This window comes from Oryza sativa, chromosome 11 (genome assembly GCF_034140825.1).
Source record: "Oryza sativa Japonica Group chromosome 11, ASM3414082v1".
NCBI lineage: Eukaryota > Viridiplantae > Streptophyta > Magnoliopsida > Poales > Poaceae > Oryza > Oryza sativa.
In genome coordinates this window covers 23,976,135-23,988,296 of record NC_089045.1, presented here as the reverse complement: position 1 = coordinate 23,988,296, position 12,162 = coordinate 23,976,135, and the positions used below count along the sequence as shown (strand labels likewise).

Genomic DNA, 12,162 nt, shown 5'->3' with positions numbered 1-12,162 from the left:
CGCGGATTCGGAGGGTGCCTGCGCTGCGTCTGGGACAGCTTTGAAGGAGTGGGCTGCGACTGTGTATGGGCGGCGCACCTCTTTAGGTGCACTGCGCATCGCCGCCGACTCCACGACACGAGGAGCCCCGCCGCCCAACAAATGTTGCACCTCATGGATCTATTCAGACAGACACAAGCCAAGAAAAGAAGAGGAGGCTCAGCTCGAGGGAGGCGATCAGGTACTCCTCTTGGAATGTCATGCATTCTGTTCGTGGGGACATGCCTGCTTACTGGTGCGTCTGGTTGTATTCCTTTATCATCGAAATTAACCCTGAATTGGTCAGATTAGCCGCCGAGTTAATTACATTTCTAACGTTATGTTGCAGACATGTGATTAACTGCTTTAAATGTTGGTCGTCATTTTCAGGGTCAATTTAATTAGCATCTAGCGTCCTAGGATGGTTCTGTTCTGTAGGCAAAACGTTGCTGGCTTTCTAAATTATCTGATTGATGTTCCACTCAAATAATTTGGGCATGTGTTGCAAACATAGTTGTCCTTGTGTTTTTATCTTAGGCCTTGTTTAGTTCACGAAAACAAATTTTTTGGGTGTCACATCGGACGTTTGACCGGATATCGGAAAGGGTTTTCGGACACGAGTGAAAAAACTGATTTCATAACTCGCATGGAAACCACAAGACGAATTTATTAAGCCTAATTAATCCGTCATTAGCACATGTGGGGTTACTGTAGCACTTATGGCTAATCGTGAACTAATTTGGCTCAAAAGATTCGTCTCGCGATTTCCATGCAAACTATACAATTAATTTTTCATTTTATCTATATTTAATGCTCCATGTATATGTCCAAAGATTCGATGCGACGTTTTTGGGAAAAAAAAATTGGGAACTAAACAAGGCTATCCTGCGGCTCCTGCCTCCTCTTTGTAATCATGTGAATGCTCTCCCGAGATGGGGTGGAAAAATGTGGACTTCTTCCTGAGGAAGTGTCCGAAGTGAAGCTTCTCAGATCAAAGAAATGAATAAAGTCTCTAAGCTTTGTAATAATTGGGCTATGCTTAGCCCCTCTACCCACTTATGTAATAGGGTAGAATTTCACTTTTGTGACACTTTTCTCTTGGATTATGCCTGGAACTTGTTAATCTGCTGGATAAGTACTTTGGTTATGCTGCATATTTTGTCATGCTTTGGTTTTTCATCTAATGTTGCGGGTCTCTGCTGGTGGCTCTCATCTCGGGGTACACAGTTATTCTGTGACCTATTTTATCTTTCTCACAAACCAGAATAATGAATCAACAGAATAATAGAAGCTGCAATATCTTATGTTGGAACATCGGAGGTATTAATTCTGAGCGAAAGTGGCTGGCTTTATCTGACAAAATTTTTGAATCTTCATGCTCAATTATCTGTCTGCAAGAAACCAAAAGAGAGCATTTTGACCACTCCTATATTAGAAAATTTTGTCCTAGAAGGTTTGATAAGTTTGTTTTTCAACCTTCTTTTGGAAACTCAGGGGGTTTAATTGTCATTTGGAACAGTAGTGTTGCAACTGGTACCATGATTGAAAGCCATCCATATGTCATCACTATGCAGTTTGTGTCAAACTCCTCTTTACATGAAAATTGGTCCCTATCTAACATCTATGGCCAATGGCCCTTGTGCTGGAGAATTAAGAGATGAATTTGTTTCATGGATGAACACCATTGAGATAGACATTGATCAAAATTGGATTTTCATGGGTGATTTCAATTTCATTAGATCAGTGCAAAATAGAAATCTCTCTGGTGGAGATATGAATGATATTGTGATTTTCAATGAAATCATAAGCAACATTGGATTGGTAGAAATCTCTCTGAGAGGCATGTCTTTCACATGGAGCAACATGCAAGACCAACCTCTGCTCCAGCAACTTGATTGGGTCTTTACATCTCCAGCCTGGAATCTGAAATTTCTCCACACATCATTAACAGCTCTATCTAAATACATCTCTGATCATGCTCCCTGTCTGATTTCTATTGAAACTTCAGTTCCTAAATCAAGATTATTTAGGTTTGAAAACTTATGGGTTGACATGCCAGGATTTATGGATGTCGTTTCACAGTTCTGGAACATTCCTGTCAGAGGATCAAATCAAGCTATCAAGTTGAATGGAAAGATGAAAAATTTAAGGAAAGGACTCAAAATTTGAGGAAAAGACTCTCAAATATGCATACCCTCGTCTCAAACTGCAATGAGGTTTTGCTTTTTCTGGACAAAATTGAAGAGCAAAGAGATCTAGCCATTCAAGAATGGAATTTCAGAACCATATTAAAGGACCATATCCTTCAGCTCTTAAAATACAAGAATGAGTTTTGGAAGAAAAGATGTACAATAAGATGGGTTAAATTTGGAGATGAAAACCCAAAATACTTCCAAGCTGCAGCAACAGACAGTCACAACAGAAATAAGATCTCACATGAAAGTTGGATGACAGAATAATATCATCTCATGAAGAAAAGGCCCAAATTTTATTCAACTCTTTACAGACAGAATGGGCACTCCCGAGCACTTACAGTCTGATCTAAATCTGAGCAGTTTGATACAGCATAACTCTAACCTAAATCTTTTATCCTCCATGCCTTCCAAGGATGAAATGGACCAAATAATAAAGCAAATGCCAAGTGATAGAGCTCTAGGACCTGATGGTTTCAATGGTATGTTTCTCAAGAAATGCTGGCATATCATCTCTGAGGATTTCTATGCTATGGCAGATCAATTTTTCAGTGGAGGAATCTCAATTCAGAACCTGAACAACTCTTTCATAACCCTAGTTCCAAAGAAACCCAATCCTGAAAGTCCAAATGATTACAGGCCTATTGCTTTGCAAAACTCTGTTCTGAAATTTGTCTCCAAGATTATGGCCAACAGACTGCAATCAGTTATCCTTGATATTATTCATGAGAATCAATATGTGTTTATTAAAGGTAGAACCATCCAGGATTGCCTAGCATGGAGCTTTGAATACATCCATCAGTGCCATCAAAGTAACAGGGAAATTGTAATTCTGAAAATATATTTTGAGAAAGCTTTTGATTTAGTGGAGTATGAGGCCATCATTCAAATCAATGGAACTATGTGTGGAACCCAAACTTGTACAAATCCAAAAGATGTATGATCTCTTCTTTTCTCATATTCAACCAGACATACCACTCACTCTCATATGGAAAAGCAAAGGCACAATGAAGATCAAGGTATTTCTATGGCTTCTACTGATGGACATATTAAACACTAAAGATTTACTTCAAAGAAAACATTTCAACACTCAAGGAGGAGTCACTTGTAACATTTGCAATTTGACAACCACAGAAGACTACATTCATCTGTTCTTCTCTTGTCCTTTTGCCCAACAATGTTGGAACTGTATTGGGATAAATTGGGATCTGACATTAGAATTCATGAACATGATCATGACTGCAAGAAGGCTTTTCCCACAACCTTTCTTTATGGAAGTATTAGGAATTGGATGTTGGAATATCTGGAATAGAAGAAATGATCATATTTTCAATAATGTGCCCATCAACTTCAGTAAATGGAAATTGGACTTCAAAGAAGATTTTACTCGGCATATGCACAGAGTAAAAGCATCAGACAAACCCAGCTGGCAATCATGGATTAACATCATTAGCTAATTGTCTTTGTTTTTTCCTTGTTTTCCTTTTTTCTTTCCTCTCCCCCCTTATATCCATCCTTCTTTACTCGGCATATGCACAGAGTAAAAGCATCAGACAAACCCAGCTGGCAATCATGGATTAACATCATTAGCTAATTGTCTTTGTTTTTTCCTTGTTTTCCTTTTTTCTTTCCTCTCCCCCCTTATATCCATCCTTTGTACATACTCTTTTTTTATTCTATATTCTAATATAGCACAGTATGAGCCTCTCCTACTGTTTAAACCGTCAAAAAAAACTTTCACTTAATACGGAGCACTAGGAATCTAGGATACATCATCAATAATATAGAATTTCCATGGCATTTCGTAGAATTTTGAATAAATCATCATCAAATGTGAATATGTGATCTAAATTCAAAAAGTTTTATAACTTTTCCTCATATTTTACAAGATTTTCCTTCAATCATATAATATAACACCTAGTCCAAGGTGAAACTTATTTCAATGTACCTTGGTAGCAGCTAACCACAGTGGTAGTGACACAATGTTAAAGAAAACAGGTTTGTTTACTTTCAGTCAACTGACTTTTTGTGATTTCAATCAGTCTATTTTGATGGGCATTGATTTTACTCCAAGATCTGTGCGCGTGTGGGGACTGGGGACTGGGGAGGCACATTCGGGTGGAGTTGCTTCCCTTGGGCATGATTTCGCAGCAGCTGGCTAGTGGAGGAAGAGAATAGGAGTAAGTTGGCCAGCGTAACAGGGTGCCGGCCGGCTGTACAGTTAAGAGTTAACCCAGAGGTGCCTTGCTGCGCACAAACATATACTCTCTTCATAAAAAGAATAAATCAAACTTTAGCTATGAATCCGACATGTGCTTATTCAGATTTATTTCTATAGTTTGATCTAAGACTGAGAGTGTAGATGTGGATGCTTCCACCATTGATGGGGAAGTGTGGAATCAGGAAACCAATTTAGCACATATCTCGTTTTTCGCGCGCACGCTTTTCAAATTGCTAAACGGTGTGTTTTTTTTGTAAAAAGTTTATATACAAAAGTTGCTTAAAAAATCATATTGATTCATTTTTGAAAAAAAATAGCAAATACTTAATTAATCATGCGCTAATGGATCACTTCATTTTCCGTGCGAACAGCTTGGGTTGGGAACCCAGCCTTGTATTTGGTTGAATCTGACAGACAATGTTTGATCCAACGACTCTAGGAGGGTTAGGGAAAAAGGGGGGGGGGGATTTTGCCTAGTCCACCCACTCTTAGTATTCCCACTTAGGCTAATTGTGAGGTTGGTACCTAATCTCTCGCTCACTTAAAACAAAGTGACTCATTAGTACATGATTAATTAAGTATTAGCTATTTTTTAAAAAAATAGATTAATATAATTTTAAGCAACTTTCCTATAGAAGTTTTTTGCAAAAAGAAAAATATACCGTTTAGCAATTTAAAAGCATGCACGCGAAAAATGATACAGATGAGTTGGGAAAGTTGGCTGCCGAACACAACCTTAGAATTGATTGATCAATTTAATATATGTTTGATCATTTGTATTATTAATAAATTATATAATTATTATTTATTTTATTGTGACTTGATTTATCGTCAAATATTTTTTAAGTATGACTTCAATTTTTTATATTTACAAAACAAATTTAAATAAGACGAATGATCAAACTATTGTAAAGAAAAATTTAACGGCGTAGCATTATAAAAAAAATAGAGGTATTGTATCTTCGAGAGTATGCTTTAGGCAGCGAGGAAATGAAAAACGAAAAAGAAATAGGTAGATGAGTTGATACAATCACATAGTGAAGTGATCATGAGCAGTCAACTCTTTTCCTGGTTAAAACTGCCCAACTAGACACAGAGGTTACAAAATAGGCCATCGCTACTTAACTCTTTTTATGGCTTAAACTAACCACTGAAACCAGAGCAAACAATACTGTTCCTGGGCTTCCAAACTGAAAGAAATCACTAACGTCAAATCCACAACAAAGCTAACAGCAGCAGCAGCAGCGCGAGTGAGTTCATGGCAATGGATCAAAGTTGATACCACCGCGAGGAGTGTAGAAGCTCGTGTAAGGGAAGATGGTGTGGATGTCTTCCCTCCTGTACACCTTCTTGCCTCGTCGAGAGCTCACCTCAATGGTGAAGACGTCGCCATCGATCTCGGCGAAGATGACGCCGACGCCGTCGGCGAAGCCGACCAGATTAGGCGTGACGGAGTGGTGCTCAGGTGGTCTCCGGATCAGCACGGTGAGCAGCGGCTCCAGGTTGATGCCTCGGAGCGGCGACCATGCCATGGCGCCGTCGCCGGTGGGCTCCCTCGACCAGAGGTGGAGCATGGACCGCCGCACGAAAGCGAACCCCAGCCCGCCGCCGCCGCCGCTCTCCGCCGTCATGAGGAGGCCGTTGTCCGGCCATCCCCGGCCGGCCGCCGGCGAGTCGAACATCGCCAGCGTGTGGCCGCTCATGTCGCACTCGAGGATTTGGGCGCTCCGGACGCAGGGGAAGTAGATCGCGTTCCCCACTTGGACGCCGGGCTTCCCGACCTTGACGGCATCATCGGGATCGGGGTGCTCGCGCTCGAGCGCGATCGCGTCGCCCCAGGCGCCGGTCTCCGAGGAGTAGATGGCCGCGGAGGTGTTGCAGTAGCGGCCGGTGGACACGACCGCGACGAGGAAGGGGGCGCCGTGGCAGTGGCGGTGGTCGCAGCCGTCGGCGGCGCAGAGCACCGACGCGGACCAGTTGAAGTCCTCGAGGTAGCCCGGGAAGTCGAGCCGCCACCGGCGCCCCGTCATGGGGTCCCAGACGACGAGCTCGTGCTCCGCCGCGTCGCGCGAGAGCATGGTGCTGAAGAGGACGAGGCCGTGGCGGGCGTCGAGCGCGTACCAGTCGCAGTGGTGGGGGTGGGGGAGGCGGCGGAGGGACGAGGTGGGGGCGAACCAGGCGACGCCGGGGTCTTCCCCGAGCTGGTTGAAGAGGAAGCCGAGGAGGGGGCGAGGCGTCCGGCGGCGGAGGTGGAGCTCGCGGTGGCGGCGGAGGAAGACGGGGTCGGAGGAGAGGAGCCGCCGCCATGGCTTGCAGACGAGGGAGCAGCGGACGAGCAGCGCGGGGTCGCCAGGTGGGAGGCGGAGGAGGATCTCGCCGATGACGTCGTCGTTCAGCTCCGGCGGCAGCGAACAGCAGCGGCGGCGGCGCTTCGCCGCCGGCGGAGTCGTCATGCCGACGAGACGCGAGCGAGATGAGGACGAACGAGACGTGACCAATTTAATTTGAGTCTTGAGATGGGTCACTGACGTGTGGGCCCCGGTCCAGTGGGGTATGAAGATTCGAATTCAACCTGTATAAGATTTCCGTTAGTACAGCGTCTTTCTATCTGAATAATCCGAATGAACAAGCTCAGATCATATACCTCTGCAACTAAACAAGTTGATGCATCGCTCTTACAATCTTTTGAACAAGTATACAAATCTACTGAAGGACTTCATGTGGTACGAGACAAATCTTTTTAATCCTCGATGCAGATCACAATCACAAGTCACTATTGACTGCATTTTCCTCCGTAGTTTTTACTCGAGCCTTGTTTGAAGTTATATTCATTTAACTCGCTGTATGATCAATCTAAGCCTACAAGGAAAATAAACTGAACAGAGAATGGAATCATTTCATTTCCATGTATATGCCTGATAATTCTGAAGCAACCTTGCTCAAAGACTGAAAACTGAAACTGAAAGTGTGTTGAATGTTTTAACTAAGATAAGCTTAGAAGAAAAAATGAAACATATGGTTCGGAAAATTATGATCACAAACAAATGGATGGGAAGAGCCCCAGTTGGAAAGGCTATTTTACTCTTTTGCTAACTAAAGTGCCCAACAGAAACAAAACACCGGTTTTCTTTGTAATACGCGTGAACTATATTCTGTAGTATATATAATAAATCATCTCTTCATTTACAGTAACACCTAAAAATCAAAGCAGGAAATGGCACCAAGTAATTAAGGTCAGCTAGCAAACAAAAAGGAAAACCAAAATGAGAACTGGATTATACCACGTCTAATCCACCAAACCCATGATAAGTATCCTCTCAACGTATAAGAATAACCAAAACCTACTTAACCAAATGGCAAAAATGGGATGCATCGCTTCCGTGCAGATTTCTGCATTCGTCGCTTTAAGTAATTCACCAACACCTCCAAGCTGAATACGAGACACTTCAGGCCTGCAAACATTAGCGCTTCAGGGTAGAAACAGTAATAGGCTCAATCTAGCATGACCTGAAAATCAAGATATAGAAAAAGTTAAAATCGTTTTACTGCTTAATATTTACCACGATTTTGAGACAGTGGAATTGTCCCTACTACCAAGAAATAGTACCAATAAGAAATATTATTCACACCCCCAAAAAAGGATAGCAGGAATTTAGATCCTTGAGCCAGCATCACAACCTACGTGCACGGTGCACCCAGCAATCATATATTGATATCCCTGAGCTTCTCTTGAATAGTACATATTCTGCCCTTGATGCCCCTAAATCCAGGCTATGTGCAACCTGAGCTAACATGGGTGGCACATCAAACAGGCAGTGTATGCTTCTGCTCATCAACCCCAAATTTTGTTCCAGCTGGTCTCTTCTTTTGATTTATCAGTATGCCTTCTTCAGTAATGGAGCAAGGTAATTAGGTAAACCAGGACATATGTTCCATGTTTAATGCCAAATCCTGTACAGACAGAAGCCAAAATAAATAAAAGGAAAGTAAAGGTGTAAAACATTAGGAAAGATATCCTTACAAACAACTGTCAGAAAAAAATATATTTGTGTCTAAACAAAAGAAATAATGATTTCCAACACACTCATTTCCCATTTAGCCATTTCTGTAACTGTTACCATTATGAGGGAGCTTGTTCTGACCCACCCTGAATTCAATCCCTAGGATGACATAGTGTGTCTCATTTGTTTAGAATATGCACATGCATGTGTGTTCAACGGACAAGTTGGACCTTGGTTTCTTGGATGTCTGAGTTTCTCTGGAGTTTGTAGTAAAAGATGCATGTGTGTGCTGTGAGTGGGTGCGTGATTTGGTAGCTTCTAATTTCTACTGTAGAAATCAGATAACACAGTTATCATATTACTAACAAGACTTATACTCATTTGGAAGCTTATCAAAAGTTTCAAACTTTCAAGTTTCAACTAATACAGCAACTAAAGAAATCACATAAGAAAAAATATGCTGATATAACTATTGCACAGGAACAAAAATTGCATACCTTTTCCTTTTGGCTTTGAAGAAGTGTTTTTTTTTTCTTTTTGCAGATAATATTCATCAATAGGCACATAGATAGAAGTCACCAATAATCTCCACATGAGCATTGGTATTGTTTGAAGTGATGAAACCTATTATTGTCCCTCACAATTATCTCTCTACCAACGATACCAGATATGAACTTGAATGCGCGATGACAATCCACACATATTCTCAGGTTCTTCATGATTCTTATAGGTACACCAGGTGGTATGCAAATAAGTCCAAAGGCCAGAGCAAGCTTCTCACTGTGTTGGAACACCTCTGATTCTTTCTCTTCTTCCTCAAGATCATAAAGGGAATATTGTGTGTCTGGCATGTATCCAGCAGCTTGCATTTGCTTTCTGAGCTTGCTTAGTAACGCCTGGATCTCATTATACATTTCATGTTTGGTGTCCTTTGCTCGGAAAACATGAACAACATTTTTCCAGGTAACCCAGCTGCAACCCGGGTCCTTCTTTATTCCAACATTCTTCATCTCCTTCCTTATATCTGTTGCTTCTGCCCACCTGGACAAGTTTGAAAGATACATTAAGTAAATAACAAAAGAGTAAAGTGCACGGGTGGTCCATAAACTTGTATTGGTGTGTCACCTAGGTCCCTGAACTATCAAAATGCATTTTTGGGTCCCTCAACTTGTCTCGGGTGTCATATAAGTCCAAACGGGCTCTAAACCGCTCCGTGTGCTAACGTGGCATGCCATGGTGGTGCCTACGTGTCAGTAGAACCCATATGTCAGTCACATATAGAAAAAAATTAAGAACATATTTTTTTCTCCTCTCTTTTTTATTTATTTTTCAAAATTAAAAACTTCCTTTTCTCCTCAATCTCCCCTCTTTTTAAATTTTATTTTTTCAATGTGAGTGACATGTGGATCCCACGGACACATAAGCATTAGCATGGCATGCCACGTCATCTCACGAAGCGGGTTAGAACTCGTTTGGACCTATATGACACCCGAGACAAGTTGAGGGACCTAAAAATGCAATTTGAGAGTTCAGGGACTTAAGTGACACACTTGCACAAGTTTAGGGACCACTGGTGCACTTCACTCATAACAAAAATTATGAGCAACAAGTTTCAGGAATCAGCATTAGTCTACTTCAAGCTCTCAACAAGCACCTTCGAGATTATATTTTCACAGCTGATTGGAAGTATATGGATTATGGCATACAAATGCTCATCTAATCTGCATTGAATTCTGGCAGATATGCTGACAAATGTACCTTACAATTCTGCAATATAGTGCTTCAACTTAGCCTTTTATATTAGTTTACCGCTTGTCCATCAATGATGGAGATTATTTATAATCATTAAAAACTCAGGGACATTCCACATTCAGAAGAAGCCAAGAGACATCAAAATATACTTCGCTATGTCCTAGAGCTAAGTTCAATCAAATGACATCAGGAGTATGAAATTTACTGAGAAATCACCGGGAGTGGCTTTTTGTTTGTTTGTGTGTGTGTATCTGTGTTTGGACCTGAGATAGCCTGGAACCTGGAACTTTAACGTAAACATCAAAGTGAATAAGGTAATTTTACCTGCCAGCTGAAGCAAACATATTTGAGAGCAGTACATGATTGCCAGAGTCCTGGGGGTCAAGTTCAAACAACTTCTCAGCTGCAATCCTTCCCAATTCTGTCTTCCCATGCATTTTGCACGCCCCAAGTAGAGCTCCCCATACAGAAATGGAAGGTCTCATAGGCATCCCCTGTATGACCTCGTAAGCCTGTTCTTCCATTCCTGCACGACCAAGCAAGTCAACCACACAAGCATAATGCTCAGTCCGTGGCTCTATCCCGAACCTCTCCCTCATTGTCTCAAACAATTCATAGCCGTCCTTTGTTAAACCTCCTCTGCTGCATGAAGTGATCACATTGACAAGGGTGATGTAATTAGGTGCTGTCTCCCCACTCCTTATCATATCATCAAATACCAGAAGTGCATTCTGAGCATCACCAATGTGAGCATAACCACCGATCATTGCATTCCAAGTGACAAGATTCCTCTGTGGTGTCTCATAAAAAATCTGTTCGGCATCTTCAACACAGCCGCACTTCCCATACATGTCAACCAATGCACTCGCAACAAAAATGTTTGCATCAATACAAGAACGGACAGCAACCGCATGCAGAGCGCGTCCAAGGTGAAGGCCTAGCAGCCCTGCACATGTAGTGAGCGCACTGGAAACCATGAAATCCGTTGGCTCTTCCCCAGAACGCCTTGCACCCAGGTATGCTGCAAAAGCCTCCTCTTCTGCGCCGTTCTGAGCATATGCAGCAACCATTGAACACCAGGACACGCTATTCCTAACTCCCATGCCATCAAATACCGCCCTTGCCTTCCCTGCACATCGGCACTTCCCATAGAAATCAACCATTGAATTCAACACAGAGACATCCATCTCAAACCCACACTTCACAACGAAGCCATGGAACTGTTCCCCGAGTGACAAGTACATCGCCCCAGCACACGCGTTGAAGAATGCACAGGCCGAGACCACATTCGGAAGCCCACCAGCCTCCCGGAGCCCAAAATAAGCCTCAATTGTCTCCAGGGGCCTCCCGTCGAGCACAGCATTCGTCATGACAGCGTTCCACGCAACCACGTTCCTGTTCGGCATTTCACCAAACAGGTGGCGGGCCAGCTTGAGGCGTCCGGTCTTGAAGTACATGTCCAGCGCCGCGCAGGACACGAAGGGGTCGACGGGGAGGTAACCAAACCTGATGGCGAGGGAGTGTATCTGGGGCCCGATGGTGGAGCGCGGAGGTGCGGAAGCGGCGGCCTTGAAGGCCGACGGGAAGGTGAAGTCGTTGGGGCGCAGGCCGAGGCGGAGCATGCCGGCGAACGCGGAGAGCGCCGGGAGAGGGCGGCCGTGCTGCGCCGCGCCGGATATGAAAGCGGTGTACGAAACCACGGTGGGGTGTGGGTCGGAGGCGAGAGCCGCCGCCGCCGCCGCGGGGAGGTCGAGCTTGGAGTAGAGGTTGACGAGGTGCGCGCAGATGAAGGGCGAGAGTGCCGGGGCGATCAGCCTCAGCGCTCGCGCGTGCGCGGCCCGGCCGAGGCGCGGCGAGCGCGACGCGATGGCCGACTCGAACGCCGCCGCCAGCAGCTGCGGGTCGGCGGGCGCCACCGCCGCGGCGGCGGCGGCTCGGCGCATTTGGGGTTTGCAAATTCTTTTTGGCGCGTACTCCT

At 43.7% G+C, this 12,162-nt stretch overlaps 2 protein-coding genes across 6 annotated transcripts; both read right to left on the bottom strand.

Annotated features, from left to right (window-relative positions):
• Positions 1-5,422: 5,422 nt before the first annotated feature.
• LOC136351128 (uncharacterized) lies at positions 5,423-6,998 on the bottom strand. The gene has a single exon (XM_066305952.1). The coding sequence runs from the start codon at positions 6,882-6,884 to the stop codon at positions 5,688-5,690; it is 1,197 nt and encodes a 398-aa protein (XP_066162049.1). The 5' UTR covers positions 6,885-6,998; the 3' UTR covers positions 5,423-5,687.
• Positions 6,999-7,554: 556 nt separating this feature from the next.
• LOC4350793 (pentatricopeptide repeat-containing protein At4g14850) lies at positions 7,555-12,162 on the bottom strand. 5 transcript variants are annotated; one of them, XM_026021742.2, is made up of 4 exons: positions 10,509-12,162; positions 8,930-9,473; positions 7,992-8,382; positions 7,555-7,883 (listed from the first exon to the last, which is right to left on the bottom strand). In XM_026021742.2, the coding sequence occupies exons 1-2, from the start codon at positions 12,125-12,127 to the stop codon at positions 9,008-9,010; spliced, it is 2,085 nt and encodes a 694-aa protein (XP_025877527.1). In that variant the 5' UTR covers positions 12,128-12,162; the 3' UTR covers positions 7,555-7,883; positions 7,992-8,382; positions 8,930-9,007. The 5 variants fall into 5 exon arrangements, with proteins under 5 accessions (XP_025877527.1, XP_025877525.1, XP_025877526.1 ...); XM_026021740.2 differs by having other exon boundaries at positions 7,555-7,938; positions 8,039-8,382; XM_026021741.2 differs by having other exon boundaries at positions 7,555-7,938; positions 8,061-8,382.